The sequence below is a fragment of the Podarcis melisellensis genome (genome assembly GCF_964234715.1).
Source record: "Podarcis melisellensis genome assembly, chromosome: 10".
NCBI classification, from domain to species: Eukaryota; Metazoa; Chordata; class Lepidosauria; order Squamata; family Lacertidae; genus Podarcis; species Podarcis melisellensis.
The window spans coordinates 28,128,592-28,149,705 of NC_138542.1; the positions used below are offsets into that span (position 1 = coordinate 28,128,592).

General features: G+C 44.0%; 1 protein-coding gene across 2 annotated transcripts in view; it reads right to left on the reverse strand.

Annotated features, from left to right (window-relative positions):
* The window catches only part of SLC38A1 (solute carrier family 38 member 1), a 38,117-nt gene extending 19,348 nt beyond the window's left edge, over positions 1 to 18,769 (reverse strand). The window contains exons 1-4 of one of the 2 annotated variants that reach the window (XM_081928072.1): positions 18,452 to 18,769; positions 8,093 to 8,287; positions 3,483 to 3,558; positions 1,978 to 2,093 (exon numbers count right to left, since the gene is read on the reverse strand). In XM_081928072.1, the coding sequence (XP_081784198.1) occupies positions 1,978 to 2,093; positions 3,483 to 3,558; positions 8,093 to 8,211 (311 nt within the window). In that variant the 5' untranslated portion in view covers positions 8,212 to 8,287; positions 18,452 to 18,769. Of the gene's footprint in view, positions 1 to 1,977; positions 2,094 to 3,482; positions 3,559 to 8,092; positions 8,288 to 18,451 lie in introns of those variants that run through there. The other variant, XM_081928073.1, reaches the window with a different exon arrangement.
* Positions 18,770 to 21,114: the final 2,345 nt, after the last annotated feature.

Sequence of the window (21,114 nt, forward strand, 5' to 3'; positions counted from 1 at the left end):
TGAAATAAACTATTAATTTTAATCTGGTTCACATTCATTTCAACAAGGCTTGCACAAGGCACCTTCTCTCTTTAATTTGCCCACACAATACAATATGTATATTTACTCAGAAGTAAGCCCCATTGTATTCAAGAGGATTTATTCCCAAGAAAATGTACACAGGATTTTAACCACAGTCTGCTTTCTTCTCTATGTTCATATTAATAGGATGTTCTAAACCACTTTTTAAAAATCAAACTTTATTAATATATATATATAACATGTCTCTGGAGCGGAAACTATTTTTATGTTTTTTGAGGGTGGGTACTGCTCCATCTTTAATTTATAAAATCTGTCTTGTTTACAAGAGACATCTTTTTCAGGGAAGCTGTAAAACTGCTTCACAAAGATGTTTTTTTTTAAGACTGTGAAGTTACTGCAATGTTCCTTTACACTCTTTGGCACTTCTGGAAGATTGAAAGAACCCGTGTTTCTAACACCTAAAGTCTTACTTAAGGCTTAAGTAATTCACTCCTATATGCAATTAAAACTTTTCAGGTTTGCTCCTTCAGATGTTGCTAAGATACTGGAACTTATATAGAGGAAATATATTTTGCTCCAGAAAAGAATTCTCAAATGATGAGTTGGGACCTACCAATGACCAAAGGCAAACATTATGGATGGCTTGCCAAAATGCATCTAATAAGCATTCATTATTGGGAAATGTTAAAACGGCTATAATGTTTTCCCCATCCTCTCTGGCAGAATTGAATGAAATTTGCATAGTAGTCCATTATGAAGAGATGCATCCTGCCAAATATTGGGACAGCAGCAGCAGCGGTTTTTCCACAAGGACAGCCTTACAGCTTTGGGGGTGTAAAAAAAGAAAAAGGATTAACTTAATCTCCTCTAGTGTTTTGTGGGCAACTGGTTGGAAAATTGCAGCCAGAAGAGAGAAAGGAGTGCCAAATTGTGAGGGATTGGTCCAGTGGTTTTTGTGCTAAGCACCTTGAAAGTTGATTTGAGGGTAGAGGTAAGGAGCACTGGTATGGAAGAGTCTGGGAAAAACAATTCCCTCTGGTTACAAGCTTGACCTATCGGTCACAACAAAGCACCACCTCCTCCCTCTCCCCACTCTTGCATTGCTCCACCCATCCCTCCCCAAGTATTTTCCTTATATAGTAAGCCAGGCATAGGCAAACTCGGCCCCTTCAGATGTTTTGAGGCTGAGGGAGACGGCATACAGCTTCCGTGACCGACTCTGGGGTTGGGGCGCTCATCTTGCTCTATAGGCCGAGGGAGCCGGTGTTTGTCTGCAGACAGCTTCCGGGTCATGTGGCCAGCATGACTAAGCCGCTTCTGGTGAACCAGAGCAGTGCACAGAAACGCCATATACCTTCCCGCCGGAGCAGTACCTATATCTACTTGCACTTTGACGTGCTTTCGAACTGCTAGGTTGGCAGGAGCAGGGACCGAGCAACGGGAGCTCACCCCGTTATGGGGATTCAAACCACTGACCTTCTGATGGGCAAGTCCAAGATCACCCGCGTCCCTTACTCAAGAGTAGATTCATTGAAATTAATAAACATGTCAGGGCCATTAATTTTGATAGGTCTGCTCTGAGTAAAACTTAGTTGAACATCACCCCCAGAGATCAGATAAGAATAATGGCATTTAATAGTGCATTTGTTCTCTGAGAGATGCTATAGCCTTAGGAAAAAGTGTCATTGCTTGGGATTCTATGCAATCTTCTGCCTTACTCCTACAGAAATAAATCTGAAGGTGAAAAAGAAGAAACTAGACTCCAGTGTGTTGGGCTGCCTGAATGCTAAACAGCTGCCTTTTAAGTTATATGTGAATTGCACACTTATTTTTAATAGCTTGTTTCATTTATTAAAACAGCATACAAATGGAGTATGAACATCAACACTCACTCCAAATTGATGGCTGTGTCAAAGTGAAAATTTACCCAAGGCCTTTTGCATGTTGATGACTTACGTAAAGAGCAGGATTCCTGTGTTGGCCAACGCAAAGGCAAGACCTAATATTCCGCTGCCCATAATGGCATTGCTGAGATTGAAGACAGACATTCCCAATGAAGTCGTGCCTGGAATCTGTACAGGTTGAATTAAAAGAAAATAAAAGAATAAAACTTCCTATGGTTTGCAGCATATTTGAAAAGCATCCTATGCTTTTTTCTGAATATAATTTCTCATCCTGACCCTTTCCCTTCAGTCAGATAATTTGATTATTTGCCCACTTGGGTACAGTGGCAAGAGGTGAATTATTAGTAACTGAAAAGCCACGAAAGTAACTGAGAGAACATAGGATGATACCCAACCAAGTCATACATTCAGTAGATGCATTGAAATCAAATAGACTGACTATCACCCGTAATTTCACACTGAGGCCCCAGGAACAACCTGCCATTCGTGCAAGATGTTCTAGCAGAACTCTTCTAGAAAAGGGAAAACTCTCGGGGGGGGGGGACTTATGCTCAGGAAAGGCCTTAGAGGCATTGCCTACTGCCTGGGATTGCTCGTTGGCCTGTTGGACCTGCTCCTCGGCAAAGCCCCATCTACCATGTTCCACCCCTTTCCAAAGCTCTCCCCCTTTGGGATGTCCAGAGGCTTCCAAGGGCTATAGGCCCCAAAAGCCAAAAGAAAATGGATGCTGGAAGAAGGGAAAGGAGAGATCTATGTAGCCAGAAGGAAATGAAAAGGCAGCAGATGGGGGGTAAGAAAAGAGGATCCCGCAAAGACAAACAAATGAAGACAAAGGAAAATTCCTTCCTAAATGGTGTTCCTGCCTGGAGCTGCCAACAAGAGCAACATACAGTGGAGCTGGCAGGAAGCTGAGCTGGTGAAGGGGTTGCCCTGCCCACCAGGTATACCCTCATTAAAGTCTTGACTTCCTGCCAGTGGAGAGATGGGTGGTGACGTCCCACACAGGCCTTCCTCCAGGACAAGAGAACTCTGTACTTACAGAGACCTCTTCTGGCAAGGAGCTTAATCATTCACTTCAGTGGAACTCAAAAGAGTTTGGTGTGGTGTAGCAGTAAAATGTTGGGACTAGGAACATGAATACCCAGGTTCAAGCCCTGACTTAGCCACATGAAGCTAATCTTGGGTCACTCAATATCTTTTAGGTTAACCTACCTCACAGGGTTGTTATGAGGATAACATTTGAGGTTGGGGAGAATTGCGCACACTGCCTTAAGCTCTTTAGAAGGGAGAATATCAATGTAATAAATAAAATGTGGGTGAGCTGTTCCACAAACTGACGTGAACAGCAAACCTCTTGTTTGCAAAGGAGATCTGTGTGCACCTCACAGCTCCCACTGTAGGACAGGGGTAGCAGACATGTTTCCCTCCAGATGTTGCTAGACTTCATCTCCCAACAGCCCCAGATAGAATGGCCAGTGCTTGAGGATTATGGGAGTTGTAGTCCAACAGCTTTTGGAGGGCATCAGGTTGGCTCTTTGTGCAAGGAGGGTAACCTACATATTCATCACATTTCTTCTTTTCCAAGTGGCTGTTGGTTAGACTTCTTCTGCTCTCGCGGTCTGAAATAAATTTACTGAAAAAGAACAAACAGGATTTTCTTTAGCATTACAGCATACACAGGAGGAACATACGTTAGTGCTATTATTGAGCTGCAGCCATTATGGAGTTGGTGTGTATTGTTTTAATTAAGCTACCTAGAACCCAGTTGTACAAGAAGGTTGGGCCATAAGGAAATGAATCATACAGATAACGACATGGATTGGTACACACAAAAAAGAAAAAACACACAAAAAGGGATAGGCATGAATGATTAAGTCTGGGAAGTATATACATACAGAGCCAGATTCAGCTCTCCTATAAACTGCCATAAGGAAGGAAGACTAGTTTTGATTGTTGCAGGGATTTTAAAACTATTAAAACAGTAATCTGCTGGGTAATTTTAGATTCTGGCTTCAATTGTCTTATGGGGGCTTCTCTCTTTGAATAGTGGCATTTCGATAATGCAGCAACCCAGTCCAGCTCTGTTTGGGGGTCTTGCTCAATTTGCTGAATGACACCCCAGGCATCTGCCCTGAGGTCCTACCCTGAGAGCACCACTGCTTTTACACTAATTTACAGAGGACAGCTCTACTGAATGCCCTTAGCCATATAGCTGGACAGACCCTCCATTTTCAAAGGTGGTATTACCACAGGTCTATCAAGTCCAGCATCCTGTTTCACCAGAGTGGCCAGTCAGATGCTTGCAAGAAGACCATAAGGAGGGCAAACCTGGACGGAACAAACCCTCAGGATAGGCCATGAACTCCATATTCTCCTGCTTGCTAATGTGATTCATTGTGCTTGTGAACCAAGTCTAGCTACAGCTGGAAATCAAATGCTGGATGAGATGGGGTTTCAGTGTGATTCAGTTATAGGCATTAAAAATACATTTGTGGACTGCACTGTAAATCTTGTTTTTCATTATTTTTAAAATTTATTTATACTTTTATACTGAATATATTTCAGTAATGTTAGGGTGCTTGCTCATGCCATACATATTTGGCGTTGCTCATGCCATACATATTTGGCGTTTGATTCAGCTAAGTACATGGGATTTTCTAACTTGAGTCTCATTGATTTTACGGATCTACTCTAAGCATTGTCAAATCTGGATCCAGTCCTTGAGAACAGAAAAACCAAAAGCTCCATTTATTTCAATGGAAGAACGTGAAGCACAAGTTTCACTTCTCTACTGAAATTAGTTGGACTTAAAGGCTGCAATTCTATGTGCACTAAGCTCAGCAGGACTTATCTCTAAATACGGTATATACTTGAGTATAAGCCAACCCAAATATAAGCTAAGGAAACCTCTTCTCAATGGATAAAGAGGATGCTGGTGCTATCTTACCCGACATTTCCAGTAGTGATGACAACAGAACACAGGTGCTTCCCATCTCCCCCAAAGGGCCTCTCTACCCCACTGGTTCGCCCAGCCTTCGGTCTGAAAACATTTGATATACACATATCAAAGGTCTTGAGTTCAAGCTCCCTCAAATATGGGAGATTTGCATTCACTTCTCGCAGGAGGGGAGGCACCTACACTGCAAGAAAGACGCAGCCCAGGGCTTGCAGCCGAGGGAGCCAAGCAAACCAGGGCCCTTCTTCCTGCTGATCCTGAGGTACGTCTTCAGCCTTCGAGGTGCCCAGGTATGGTGGGAAGTGTCAGGGCGGCCAAGGTGTGGGAAGCAGGGGGGGCAGCCTCACTTACGGAAATGCATGGGCAGGAAGCTGAGGTTGAGGCTCTACAGCCAGTGCAGCACCGTCGAGGGCAGCCCTGTCCGGGGCTGGTGGAGTAGGCCATGAGGAGCGACAGCTTCCCTTCGCAAGCGCCTTCTAGATCCATAACAGCAGTTGTCACGGCAACCGCCACCGCCGCTCTGTCTGGTTATTTGTTTTTTAATGGAGCTCTGCCGCACATGCGTCGGAATGCCTGGGCTTCTTTAAGCTTTTGCACATGGGCAACTGCGTGTCTGGTTGCACACGCGCAACTTTGCCGCTGGCGGTGGCGGCGGAGGAGGAGGAGGAGGAGGAGGAGGAAGGAGCAGCCCAAAAGGGCTGCTTTTGGGCTGCTCGTTCCTCCTCCACCACCGCTGACAGTGGCAAAGGCGGCGGCGGAGGAAGGAGCAGCTGAAAGGGCTCCTTTCAGGCCACTCGTCCCTCTGCCGCTGCCTCTGCTGCTTGCAAGAGCAGGCATAGGAGCCCGGTTGGGAGAGGCACAGCACAGCACAGCGCCTCTCCCAACCGTGGCTCCTGTGCCTGCCCTTGCGAGAGGCGGGTGGTGGGACCAGTGGCGCGAAAGGGCTGCTTTCTCTCCGCTTGTCCCTCCGCCGCTGCCCGCCTCACTCGGGTATAAGCCAAGGAGGGCTTTTTCAGCATAAAAAATATGCAGAAAAGGTCAGCTTATACTTGAGTATATACGGTAGGTATGCATATGTGACAAGTTTTACTGGCCCATATTAAACACCATGGCCTCCATGCCATTAAATCTGAAAACAATGGAGTTTTAATTAGTCACAGCTAACTTCTTCCATTAGTTTCAATAAAACTTACAGGGTTATTCCTTCATCAAACAATCTTTAGGATTGCACAGTGAAGTTACGTTCCTGTACATAGCTACTCAGAAGCAATCAGGCCACTGTGTTTAATTAGCCCTACTCCCAGGGAAGTGTGCATAGGATTGCAGCCTCAGTTATAACGAACTTTTGCTGGATTAGGGCCAGAAAATATATGAACAAGCAACTTGAACTAATGAAAACATTACAGTTTAAAATATTGCAGTCTTCAGATTGCAATACATTTTGATTTCTTAGTCTACATTTCTCCCTCTAAAGCAATTTAGCAAAGATACTGCATTCACACAGCTTATATTAGGTGCACATTTGAGATCTGAGGTTACAAAGTAAGCAAAGCGTTTCTTTCTTTCTTATTTGCTAGAATAAGCTAGCAACATTTGTAACAGTTAATCAAGCCATAAAAACAGCAAGGCATGGTAAAAATGTATGTGCGTATATTGAAAACAGAGCTTTTATCCTGACTCAAAATGGACCTGAGAAGCATTTGACCTATTTAGCTCTTAGTCTGCTTGCCTCAAACGTAATAAACAGCTCAAGACCTCCTGGGACTGTAGCACTTCAGAATGCAGGTGGAGAAATACATGCTGAATGCTCTACCTTTTGTGTATGTCTGTATATGTAAACACACACAGGCTATGCAGTGCAAAGAAAACAACACTAGCTCAGCTATGAGAAGCCTGGTCTACAACCTTTCTTTCTCATATGCTGGTTTTCTATGAGCTGAGATGCTGCTTCTTTGGGCAGTGGTAGGGTTAGGGTTCAGTCCTATTTGCAGCGTGGTTTACAAAAATACTGGAACAATTAAAATGTACATACAAAATATGCATGCGCAATTAAGATAAAGGCCACAACATTGCAAAAACGGCATCAAACAGGCAGTAGAGCTGAAACTGTATCTAAAAAGCGTGGGGAAATTAGGAGCATATTTGCCTAGCTGGCACTAAAAGGGCAATAAAATAGGAGTCGGGCAAACATCTCTGGAGAGAGCACTCCACAAGTAAGAGGGTCCTCTCCACGGTAACTACTCACCACACCTAAAATGATGGGGGTGGGGGGGGGAATGCTCCACTGCAGTTCTTAATGTACAGGTAGGCACATACCAAGACAGGAGGGTCTTTATAACTTGGTCCAAACCTGTGAAGGGCTTTGAAAGACAAAACCAGTGCTATGAATTAAGCAACCCTCTCACCCATGTTCTGAAGAGGCACAGTCCCAGGAGTTTTTTGCATGGTCTTCGTGAACATGTATATAGGGTCCAAGTAATTTTGCTTTAGAACAAGAGATGGTACAATGTGCTGTCGAAAGCAGGTGGGTTATCCTTGATGTAGCATTCTTCCATCAAGTTGGCCTACATGAGATTTTTGGACTTTCAAGCACGTTCATTTAAGAATGCATGCTGCACCAAGTTCAGCAGCAGAAAAACTGGTGCTTGGTGCAATATGCAATGATATGCAGTAATAAATAATCTCGCTTGAAGATGCCCAAATCTCAAGGTAAACCAAATTAATGAAGACTCCTGCACAACACGGACATTTACTCTTTTACATATACCTCAAACCTAAGAAAAATGGATCATCTGAACCATGTTTTAGTTTGGAACCAATTTGGCCACTACTTTGGCTACCGAAAAGTAAGTAGTCAAAGACCCACAGACATCTAAGATCATGTGTAATGCTAATCCCAAATGTTGAATGTTGTTTTTCATTTCCTTTGTGCTGTGCTTTGGATAACCAGGCTGAGTTGTGGGGTTGGTTGGTTACAAAGCAATCTATACATTTGTATTAAATATGCCAACATTTAAAGGTCGAATAAATTGGTACACTATGTTTTTACTGCCAATGCCCAACAGAGGCTGGGTATGAAATTCAAATCACATTCTCAAATGGAACATGACTCAGTAATGAATCATTCATGAGCTGTGTTTCAAGTCAGAAACACTGTTTTTAAACAGAGTGTTTTCACATGGTAAATCTGGGGCAGTGGAAAACTACTCACCTATTCATCTGGCCATTTTCTACTTCTGTGAAATCATTGGAGTCATTGCTGATGTTATCATCCTCAGGAACTGTCATATTCTGCATCTCAGTTAATTCTAGGCCTGCTTTGAAAGGCATCTTGATTTAGTGAACTTATTCTGAAGCCTGCTTGGTCTTTAGAGATCAGTAGCACCTGTAATGTGAGCCTGAAAACCTACAAAAAGAAAAGAAAAGAAAAGAAAAAGTTCAAAGTCAGAATAAGAAAATGAACAATAACCTCTCAAGTGTCTCTCTCTCTCTCACACACATAACTTGAGGCTAGGACTTTCTCTAGGATTGGTGATCTGAGTGCTCTAAATGGCATTTGTATAATTCTGCCATCAGTATATAATTGTTGACAATTTCTAGACCATCTATGCATTCCAACATGGAAACCAGAGAAGAGGCTATACACTTCTTATTACAGGGGAGAGACCAGGAGCTCACCAAGACAGTAGCTAAGTTCCTCTATTTGATTTTTTTGTCGCTGAAGTATGCTACAGGATCCTGCCCTTTCTGGAGACCCACAGAGATGAAATAGATTGATCGCCTCTTCTTTCCTTTGGCAAATGACTGTATTGTTGAAATGGCGATGAGATTGCACTGGCCTATTTATTCTGAATGTTTGTATGTGGTGCCAATAAAGGTTTGATGATGATGATGATGCTGATTGTTGACAGACAAATAGCCTGAGAACTTTGGGAAAGATTAAGAGAGATTCTTCCTCCCCATTTAGATGTATTTAATTTTGCACAATGTATAATCAAGGTTGTCATTTGGCATGCAAAGTGATCTACTCCCATGTGTACATACTTTGAGAAAAATGTGAAATTATGAAATTAAATATTATTGCAGGTTGTATGAGGTGAAAAAACTTTATTAACGCTTGCACTCTTAACAACTAATGATTACATTTACACTATGCCCTTTTTGCGGCAGCTGCCATGCTTCTCTCCCACATGTCCTCCTCCTCAAAATAACTCTCTTCGGTTGAGAGATAAGAGACTGTTTCAAGGCCACCTGGTAAGATTTATGACCGTGTGGGAATTTTAACCCATGTCTCTCCAGTCCCAATACAACAAACGCAGTTCCTCTGGATGCAGTTGCACATGTAACGCCATCATGTTTTTTCCTGGACTGCACCTGCTGTTTAATATCAATAGGGCAGGGCCACCATTTACTCTACAGACCTGGAGTGGTGCCAGGCGGCATATTAGCATAGACAAAAATCCTATGTAAATAATCCTTTAAAAAAAGACAATTGTGCAGGGGGAAGGTAAGGAGATAAAAATCCCATCAACAGTGTAAAGCAGGGGTGGTGAACCTTATTCTGTCTAAGGGCCACATTAATCCTTGACCAAACATCCGGTGGTCACATGTCAGAAGTGGGTGTGGCCATTCCTGCCCCCCCCCTACAAACACACAGTCACCTCTTAGCTGATCCATGCAGATCTGCAAAGAAGAGGAGCTATATCAGAGGATCGTTTTGATGACTCTCATTAAGTGGATTGCAACTCACCAAGCTGAGTAGCAGCTATGTGTGACCGTCCGCTGGGGTATCGCTGCCTGACAGGTAATGTAAGAATAGTGGGACTGCCTAGTAGCTGGCAGGTTACAATATCTGTCTGAGAATTACATTTGACTTAGCTGGTCAATGCTGCAAAGGCCTGTTTTATAATTTCCAGATAATGAAAGCTTGGGTGGATAATTCCTCTCATAGTGGCTTTGCCATTTCTGTCCACAGAAACGGGCTGGGACATGATTGAAGCCTGCCACCTGCCCTGGACATTTTGGCCTCCCAATGGAATGTTATTTCATAGGGAAGGGAAAATCTTGTTTCTACAAGTATTCTTTAAAATTATAATTTTGTTACCATTTCTAAAGCAGTTCCAGCTGCTCATTTTTAAAACCCATGTTTTAAAAGTACATCAAACCTGGAGAAAGTAGCTAATAAATTCAGTATGTAGTATCAAACACTGACAACTGGGAATCACTGGCCTGTGAGCGCTCCAGTTGGAGAACAGCCTTGACCAAAAGCGTCACGGACTTTGGAGAAGCACAAACTCAGGACGAAAGGGAGAAACAAACTAAGAGGAAGGCACATTTGGCAAATCCTCACTGTGATCAACTCCCACCAGGAAACCTATGTCCCCACTGTGTCAGGACATGTGGATCCAGAATTGGCCTCCACAGTCACTTACGGACCCACTGTATTCATGGGAGACAATCTTACTTGGCTACGACTGATTGGCAAAGAAGAAAGAAAGAAGTACAGCGGTACCTCGGGTTAAGTACTTAATTCGTTCTGGAGGTCCGTTCTTAACCGAAACTGTTCTTAACCTGAAGCACCACTTTAGCTAATGGGGCCTCCTGATGCCGCCGTGCCACTGGAGGACGATTTCTGTTCTTATCCTGAAGCAAAGTTCTTAACCTGAAGCACTATTTCTGGGTTAGCGGAGTCTGTAACCTGAAACGTATGTAACCTGAGGTACCACTGTAGTAGTAATGATGGCAGCAACTATTGTACAGCTAAAATGTGCTATTGAACCAATTAGTGATAATACTATTAGTGAGCATTACTTATTAAATGTTCATCTTATCTTTGTCTGGCTGTGGCAAATGTGATGAGATAAAAACTGATTTATAAGGCTATTAAAAGTGTAAGGACAGGAATTTGGGAGGTGTTATTTATTTATTGCATTTATATTCCACCTTTTCTCCAAGAGGCTCAAAGTGGTGTATGCGGTTCTCCCCTCCCCATTTTATCCCCACAACTCTATGAAGTAAGTTAGGCTGAGAGACAGTGATTGGCCCAAGGTCACCCTGTGAGCTTCATGGCAGTGTGGGGATTCGAACCCTGGTCTCACAGGTCCTAGTCCAGCACTCTAACCGGTATCCTACACTGACCCTTATGGGCAAAACAAAAAAAATTCCTTTCAGTAGCACCTTAAAGACCAACTAAGTTAGTTCTTGGTATGAGCTTTCGTGTGCATGCACACTTCTTCAGATGGTATCTGAAGAAGTGTGCATGCACACAAAAACTCATACCAAGAACTAACTTAGTTGGTCTTTAAGGTGCTACTGGAAGGAATTTTTGTTTTGTTTTGACTATGGCAGACCAACACGGCTACCTATCTGTAACTGACCCTTATGGGGTCTCTTAAAATCACTTTCTTAAAAAAAATAAAAAATGACTTTCAGCCTCCATTCCTTTGGACTGTTTCCACCTGAGTTCAGGTAGATTTTAAAGCTGGGCTTTTTAGAGGGTACTAGCTTCAGCCATAGAAGTCAACAATTTGCTTACAGGCTGAAATTGGATTCCTCTTTCTGTTCATAGGCAGGCTGATCTTGCTAGAGGCTCATTTATGTGCCTAAGAGATGCCTTTAGACCTAGAGCTCTAGTTTCACATAAACTGCTTCCTTTATGTAAAGACTGCCATGTGATATCTTTTGTGTTCCCTCCTCTCCCTAGCTTCACCTTTGAAAAGAAGAGGACGAGGACCAGGGAGACCGACTATGGGATTATGAGCATAAGATATTAAGTTCCACAGCAACTCTGCAAACTGGCCCTTTCAAACAAAACACATGTCAAGAACTAGAAAGGAAGTAAGTTATCACAGGTGATAATTTCTAGAAGATAAAGTTCAGCAACAGGAAAAAGATTTCAAAAACCCCCACAGTTGCTTGTAACACACTGAATGTAACAGGCAGGCTCGATAAGGAATGTTATATGTAACCCACTTTTTAAAAAGAAAGAAAAGGAGGGAAGTCTTCAAATGGGTTGTGATCTCATAACATGGATGTAAGTAAGTGAAAGCTTATTACAACTGTTTAACCATCTAAGTACTTCTGCTCTGAGTGGATTATGTTATCCTTTTCTTTAAGGGAAATAAAGCTTCACTGAGGAAATAGCAAACATATTCAGAAATAAATCCAGCACTGACCCTTTCGGCACTTCTATTTCTTTGTAGGCTTCTTCCTCAGCTATATAAATGATTAGCTTATATATCTGAGTTTTTAACACTGCTTTGAACATGCTCTAACTCTAATACTGTACTCTAATTGCCATTGGAGAAGTATAGATGAGGGGGAAGAGTCTGAACAACTTTGCAACCCCCCCCCCAAAAAAAAAGCTCAACAAGTTTTGTGACTGAATTTGAAATATTGAAATATGGCAACCCTAAATTAGGCATATTAATGATTCCATTATTACGCTACTGATCATTGTTAGAAACTCAAGAGATATAAGGTAAAAAAGGTAAAGGATCCCTGACCGTTAAGTCCAGTTGCAAACAACTCTGGGGTTGCGGCGCTCATCTCGCTTTACTGGCTGAAGGAGCGGACGTTTGTCCGCAGACAGTTTTTCCAGGCCATGTGGCCAGCATGACTAAGCCGCTTCTGGCGAACCAGCGCAGGGCACGGAAACGCTGTTTACCTTCCTGCCGGAGCGGTACCTATTTATCTACTTGCACTTTGACGTGCTTTTGAACTGCTAGGTTGGCAGGAGCAAAGACTGAGCAACGGGAGCTCACCCCGTCATGGGGATTCAAACCGCCTACCTTCCGATCGGCAAGCCCTAGGCTCAGTGGTTTAGACCACAGCACTGCTAGGTGCCAAATGGCTCCATAAACCAAGGTTACAGTTGCCAAAACAGAATGTTGCCATTTTACGACAAGATGGCTCTAAAGTCTTATTTTTCAAATGATGGACTGCCTGTGATTGATTATCAGTAAAACATCTGGCTAGTTCGGATGACAACTTTGAGCTGGGTTAAGAACTTTTGAGAACTTAAATAAGAAAAGCCACTTTATCCAGGGACTGTCCACATATCTATTGGCCTGTTCCGACCTCTTTTTTTTAATGGTGACACAGACCATTCATAATGTAGGAAAATTCTTCGCAACAATGAGCAGAACAGTGGGGTGGGGTAAATGAAGACAAGCTATGGCAATTAACTATAACATTGTTTACTGCTTGCTCCTGCTCAGGCTGCACAGAAAAAGCATTTTGGTTCCTGAAATTCATTCTGATTGCGCAGATAACATACACTGGATAGAAATTCTACAGGATGTGGTATTAGTGTGTGAAAACAGTCACGTTCCAAAGATCCCCAGGCATGCACTTCCAGATGGTGGAGATGTCAGGCGCCATCCTGGTGCCCAGGCAGCTTCCCTTGGTTGCAAGTGACCGACAGCAGGGTGCAAAATGTGCCTGGCTAATTTTGAACACTGCCACTGATGAATCACCTATTAGCCATACTGCATATATGCAGAAAGGGTATGTTTTCTAAGTTTGAAAAGGACTGTGAAACAGCAAAGAGAATTTTCTGATAGGTGTGGGCTTTCATTTCACACCAATAGGGTATACTGAATGTGTAAAAGTCAAAGGGCTGGCCTGCTACTGCAACCCTACTTCTCCTACCCACCCTCAGGCCACACACGCATGCTCTGTTTGAGACATAAACAGGATGTTCTATTCAACTGTTAAAAAAGAGAGAGAGTTCCAACAAACCACACTGCACATGTTCAGAAACTGGTACCAGGTTGATAAAAAGATCAGGAATCATTAAACTCTAATCTGTTCTTGCTGCATTTAGCTTTGGGCAAATCCCATGCACCATCAAGGGGAGAAAATGCAAATCGATTCAAGCGCATAGTTCTCCTTTGCAACTTCTCTTAGCCAGGCTTGGGAAAGGGACAGATTGAACTCAAAAATATATGATGTTGCTAATTTTTCTAACCTCTGGGAAAAAACCATTCTCTGTCAGCCAAACACAGAAGAAGCCTTTGGTGTGCTTATTAAGCACTTTGCGCTAACACCAAGCCCAACTCCATACTGAACCATGAAGTTGTACTCCTGCGAGTAACAGTCTTCTGCGACTGTTTATCCATCTTGTCCCCAGCTCCAATTTGCAGCTCAAGGAAAAGGTGAGGATGAGAAGGGTTTGCCTGCTGCTGGGACAGGGTCTTCAGTGTACCCAACCAGGCATGGAGACCTCAACCAAAGATCAGGAACAATAATCATCAGTAGTGCTCCCTGCATATATTTGCTGCATTTCTGGATACCTTATTTTTTTATTGCATGTGCAGAGATTTAATAACTCTGATGCATAGAGCATGCTTGCCATAGAAGACTATAAATCTGCATGCATGAGTCTGGATCACAATCACTCACAGTCATATGTACGTCACCGAATGAGCAGTGGTGGCGTAAAGTTCCCCACAAATTAAACAAACACAAACAAACAGAAATGCAACACTGGCCGCTTGTCAACAGTAAAGGTGAACTATTTGCTTTGCTTGTTGACTGGAGAGATGAGTAGCCAGTCCATGAGAGGTGCCCTCTGAGACCTGTGGGACCTAAGTCTGCTGCCCCAGGTAGGTCTGTTACTCCTAAATTCATCCCTGTGCTGATAACTCAGCATAACCATGAGAAACCACTGTGATTACACATGCCAGCATGCAGCTACAAACTAAAACAAATTGTTGTTGCTGTATCAAATCAACACACCACTAACAGGCAGTTCTATGCATGTAGTCCTCAGAAGTAGTCCAGCTGAGTTTAGAAGGCTTTACACCCAGAAAACTGGCTACAGAATTACAGCCTAACGTTTAAAATAGAACGGGGGGGGGGGGGGAGAGGGACCAGGTGCAAGCATGGGGTGGGGAGATCACAAAGGCAGAACAGACATATTAAAAAGCAATTAATTCTGCACTGGTTGTTGGAAGTGTACTGTATATTATGTATATTCATGTTCATTATCAGCTCACATGCGATTTCTCTGATCCTGTTCTTGTTTTTTGCAAAATGGACATATTTTATTATTATTTTATTCTGAAAGGAGCATTCTACCGACCAGCCAGCAATGATTTGCATGTGGTAGCTGACAAAAATATAAATATCTTTTTTTTTAAAAAAAAAATCAAAACATTTAAAACACATACAGTAAACAAATATAAAACCCTCACCACATCTCCTCAAAATGTAAAGCTAATTCAGGCTTGAGAAGAGCTACTGTAAAGGTCAGATACCCAAACAAACTGTGTTTCATTCGAGTCTCTTAAAATGCATTATTAAGATCATCATGTAGGACATTAAAATTCTTCCATAATGCTAGGACTTTAGACCGCATGCACCTCTAGCTCATTGGCTTCCTAAATTCTATTCATTCTTTGATTCAGAACATTAAATATATGGCTATTTATACAGCATAGAGTCAACTGAAGATTGCTTTAAGTATCTTTTTTCTTGCCCAATTTGTGGTTTAAAGCCCACATTTATTTAGGCCTGAACTATGAAGAGTGAGAGAAAACGACAGCAAAAAGAGGATATTAACATGTCCTCACCATTCTTATCTCTGATCACAAAAAATGTAGTGGGAGAAGGGAGAAATCATCTTGTGGAATGGAGGAGACTTGAGAGCCACATTGTGGATTAACATGTTCTTCTCTGTACGTACACAAATGTCTTTGTTTTCGTTTTTAAATAGATGAGATAAACTATGTGGCATCAAGTAGCGTTGTGAAAATTACCCTTCCCTTCTAAGAAAAGCATGTTGGTGGGTTTCTGGTGGTGGATTTCAACTGAACAGCCATTTCCCACCTACTACTTCATTATCAAAGTTCAGTTTTCAGTCTTAGCAAGCTGATGTAAAGTTTAGTGGCTAAGCCCCTCTCCCAAAGAGTCCAACGGGACATGTTTAAGAGCATTTTATTATATTTATACCTTGCCTTTCTTTCACCAAAGATCTTCAGGCAGGATAAGATATGAGCAATGGAGCAGTTAAGTAGCTTTAGAGACTGGGTTTCATTGTGTTGCAGGTGGTGGGGGTGATCTTCAGTAGGTATTTCAGAATCTGGTAAGCCCGGTTGACTACATCTGCAGGGGCTGTTCCAGGATTTGAATCCTGGTCTCGTAGGTCATAGTCCAACACTCTCTAACCACTGCACCACACGAATAAATATAAATAATAAATTCAGCATTCTTTTTGAAATGAATCAGGCAGGGAAAGGTGAAATCCACCATAAAAGATGCAACTATTTTCAAGGATAAAAGAGGCCTGACTAAAATGGCTATAAAAGGAGCAGAAGGAGACCAGTGGGAGGCAGGATAATCAAATGATAATCTGGCATGTTTAAGCAGGCTGAAGACAACGATGCCAATAATCATAATAGTAATAGCCTAAATCCAGCACAGAATCGGGACTCCACCGATTTCAGTGCATTTCAGCAAGTTTAACTCTGTCTTGAAATTAAGCTAATAATACTAATGAGTATGGTGATTATAAGGGGCGCTACATAATGTTTAGTCACACTCAAAGCAGACCCACTGTAACCAATGGAACTACTCTAGGAATTCATAGGACATCACCTAGTATTTCTGCAGTGGCGTAGCATGGGGGTGCAGGGGGGGGGGCGGCCGCACCGGGCGCAACATCTGGGGGTTAGGGTTAAGGGGCGCAAATCCACAGGTTAGGGGGCGCAAATTACTTGCCTTGCCCCGGGTGCTGACAACCCACGCTACACCACTGTATTTCTGCATTTACAACCTTTACTCCCCACCCTGCCTGTGAAGGCAATCAGTGATAGCAACAGGTTGTATGACAACTCTGCTTTGTGAACAAATGGCTTATGGCAGAAAGGACACTGATGGTGTGTGATAAAAAAAGCAAAGGCGCTAACCACAAGAGAGAGAGAGAGAGAGAGAGAGAAGAATAGAACAGAGAAAAAACCTCTCTAGGAGAGAAAGCAAGACTTGGAAAAGATGCCACCTCTATACAGATGTAGGCTGGAATCAGGCCTGCATTCCTAGCATAGCCTTGTACTCCCCAGTGTAGCGGTTACTTATTTGAACAAATTATAAACCGGTTAACTTCCAGTCTCCAAGCGGTGCACAAGGACTACAATACAGCCAAGTGACGTAAGAAATTGATAATTAATTCCAAAGTAATCTGTAGCATCCCTCTTGAATACCCATCAGAGCCCTACAGAATCGGTCAGAGCAGAGTAGCAGCATTTTAATTTTGCACAGATGATTGTTATCTTAAAAAGAAAAAGGCACAAAAATGTTCCAGTGGAGCTTTAAAGGGGTGGAGTGGAGTGGGGTGAAACTACTGGATCTTTTTAAAAAGGGCAAATTTGAATTTCCTGTGAAAGCAACATCTTTATTCAGGGCATGCATGATTTAGACCTGAGTGGGCCACAAGCAAGGTTGGAACAAAGTCTTTTTGTGGTGAAAAGGGCCAATGCAGTGAAGCGTTAATAAATACACCCACGGCAAATGTACCTAAGCAGCTGAAAAGTCAACTGCCTTAAAAAAGAGAAAGAGGAAGATCAGTGACAATATGTTCCATTCAAAAAATTCCCGCATGTCATTGAAAACGTGTCCCTCTTTTGGTTTCGGTCCACCAACATCCCTATTTTGGGCTTTCAAGAGTATCAGCTTTAGCTTGCCAGCAATTCAGAAACCCAATTCCATTTTTTAATAAATAAATAAATAAAATGGGGGGGGAGGGGCTTCTAGAAGAAAGGAAAGGACCATTTCAGGTGGAACCTTTTGCAAAGTGAGGAGGACAAAGACGAATTTCACTCTCCCTGCTCGCTCCCCTTCTTTCCCCATGTCAAGGTTGCCAGGCGTCAAATCCGTTTATATATTGGAGCAAGCCCGCTTCTTTTTATTAGGGCTACATTCTAGTAACGTGGTTTGTGCCTCAGCCTGAACAGTGACCTAGGTCTGCTAAAACTGTTTCATTAGGGTCTCATTCAGCATATGTATGTATGTATGTATGTATGTATGTATATGTGTGTGTGTGTGTATACATACATATATGTGTGTGTGTATTTATTTACGGTGGGTGCCCCCCCCCTCAGAGAGGTGGAAATAAGTGCGGCGCATGAGTCACACGTATTCGCTTCCTACGCGCCTTTTTCCCTCCACCCATAATGGAGAAAGAAAAGAGAGAGACCCAAACGTGCGGGTCTTTTTCGCAGCCCGGGAGAAGAATGCCTGCCAGCCCGAGAAGCGAAGGCGGGAAGAAAGGGGGCTGGCTGGGGTGGGTCTCCTCGCGAGCAGACCCGACAAGAAGCAGCGGGGGCCCCCTCGCCATGCGGCTACACGCGGCTCCCGGGCGGCGGCGAGGCGCCTCTTCTCGCCATTTCCGCGAGCCTTTCCCTCAGGCGCCCCGACCTCTTTGGCCCAAAGCACCTACGCCCAACATGCGCCAGCTAGAAAGCCGCTCTCTCCTGTCGCCGGCCATGCGTCCTTCCGAGGGTGAACGGCTGAGATGAGGGAGGGGACATACGAGCCTATCTCTCTGCGACCCCCTCCCCAAACTCCGTACCTGTTAATGCTGCCAATCCCTCCTTTTCTCCCCTCCGTCTTCGCGAAAAAAAGAAGCCCGAGCTGAGGTGTTTCTTCTCCCGCGCCCCGCCTTCGGGGGGTCTCTCCTTTGTTAGAAGAGCTGCCTCTCCCTCGCTCGCTCTCGGGCTCTGCTCGCCCCGTTGCGAAGAAGGGGTGACGTTTTGGGAGCTCAGAGGAAGAGAATATTCCTCTTTTTTAATTTAAAATTTAATTTTTAAAGCCCAGCGGTTGTTTCTGAGGCGGCGTGGCGAAGCGCTAGGCGGAATGAATGGAAGATGCCAAACGACCTTCAAGGGGGCGCCAAGCGCGCAGCTCCCGCCTCCTTCCTCTCGCGTCTCCTCCTCCTCGTCGTCGTCGGTGGGTGAATGGATGCTCTGTGCCTCAGGACCGCATTATTATTATTATATTTTATTCTTAATCCGTTCTTGAGGGATTAAATGCTTTTAAATCTCTGGCTGGGGCGCGTGGGCTCTCCTCCCTGCTCCCCCCCCCCGCCCCAGCCCTTTTCGTTTCCTTCCTTCCCTCCCTCGCAGGTGGCAAGGATGCTGTTTGCCGTCGGACCATCTGTGCTTTTGTGTTTTGAACGCGATCGGCTTTGCCCTATAATAAGAAAGCGATACGAAGAGCGAGTCAAGCGTGGGCAAGCTTTCCCTAGGCCTGAGCTGAACCGTTGCTTCTGATCTAGGTGAGGAGAGTTTAAGCGACAACACACACACACAACACCAAATCATAGGAAGGGACCACGAGGGGCCTCTATTCCAACCTCCTGCAATGCAAGGAATCTTTTTGCCCAGCGTGGGACTCGAACCCGCAACTCGTGAGATTAAGAGTCATAGTTGGTGAGAGTGTGGCGCTGATAATGCCAAGGTTTGATCCTCAGATGGGACAGCATTGCAGGGGTGATTCTCAGGGTCCCTCCCAACTTTACATTTCTAGGATTTTATGCTGTATGGACAGAGCTATCACAGGATATCAGGGGTGCCAACTTGAATAAAATATTGCGGGGGGGGGGGAGGTCCAGGTAAGCCCCACCCTGCAAAATTGATCACATGATGCTGTGCATGCAATCCCCATCAATTTTGGGGGCACCCTAGGAGTTGGCTCCTATGCAGGATATCCAATGTTTCTTTTCCGGGGAGGTAGGGGGAAAACTCCACACAGCCTTCTGGAAAGTGGGTGGCAACCTATATACGCAGGAAAGAAGGGTGTGTGGGTTTTTTTTAAAAAAGAGCTTTCTTTGATGTTTCATTCAGTGTCTTATCTCTCCACGTGTCTCTGCTTGATTGCATTTACCGGACTGGTCCTGCAGAGTTCCTTGGACTGGTCTGGGTAGAGCAGGCAAAGGCAAACTCGGCCCTCCAGATGTTTTGGGACTACAACGCCCATCATCCCTAGCTAACAGGACCAGTGGTCAGGGATGATGGGAATTGTAGTTCCAAAACATCTGGAGGGCCGAGTTTGCCTATGCCTGGGGTAGAGCATGCTTGGGATCCTCAGTCTAGGTGAAGCAGTTGTCACTGTTTTGTTTTCAACATTTCAAAGCAGTAATGTGATTTGTGCTCGAATTATAGAGGGAAACGTAGGGATTTCCATGTGATTTTAATGATTTTAAATCTAAGGCTGGGGGCATTTGCTTCCTCCTCCCACCACACTTTATTTCCTTTCCTCGCAGGTGGTATTGATGCTGTGGATGGACCTGAGGCCTCTGCAAAAGGGGATGTGTTTTAACAGGAGGCTTCTTTACTTGCCTCTATATTTTAGTCAAATCAAGCCCCTCTTCAGTCCCTGAGGGAGGGCATCACAAAAAATAGGGGGCTGGGGCTAGACACTCTTTTCCCCCAGCTGTAATCTGAGCACTGGTTTAACTGAATGGTATACAGTGGTACCTCAGGTTAAGTACTAATTCGTTCCAGAGGTCCATACTTAACCTGAAACTGTTCTTAACCTGAAGCACCACTTTAGCTAATGGAGCCTCCTGCTGCTGCCACGTAGCCGGAGCACGATTTCTGTTCTCATGCTGAAGCAAAGTACTTAACCCAAGATAATATTTCTGGGTTAGCGGAGTCTGTAACCTGAAGCGTATGTAACCTGAAGCGTATGTAACCTGAGGTACCACTGTATGTGTATTTGTGAAATCCAAATGCCCAGACAATAATTTTTAGGTTATCTAGTTAAGCTTGATAGTTCTTTTAATGCATACCCTCCAACATTTCTCTGATGAAAATAGGGATGTCCTATTCAACAACAAAAGCAACAATAAATTTGTTATTTATACCCTGCCCATCTGACTGGGTTGCCCCAGCCACTCTGGGCGGCTTCCCACATATATAAAAACATAATAAAACATTAAACATTAAAAAAAACCCTTCCCTCTGCAGGGCCGCCAGGGCCACCTTCAGCAGTGGCGGAGCTACATGCTCTGGGAGCGGAGAACAGGTGGGGGCATGGCTGGCACACATCTCGGGGGCGTGGTGTGCGTCCTGGGGGGTGCGTGGTTCGTGTCCTGGGGTAGGACACAATGGCACCCCACCAGGGATGGCACCCGGGGTGTCCCGCTCCCCTGCTCCCCCTTCGTCCGCCAGTGGCCTTCAGATGTCTTCTAAAGACTGCATAGTTAGTTAGTTACTTATCTTCTTAGCTCAG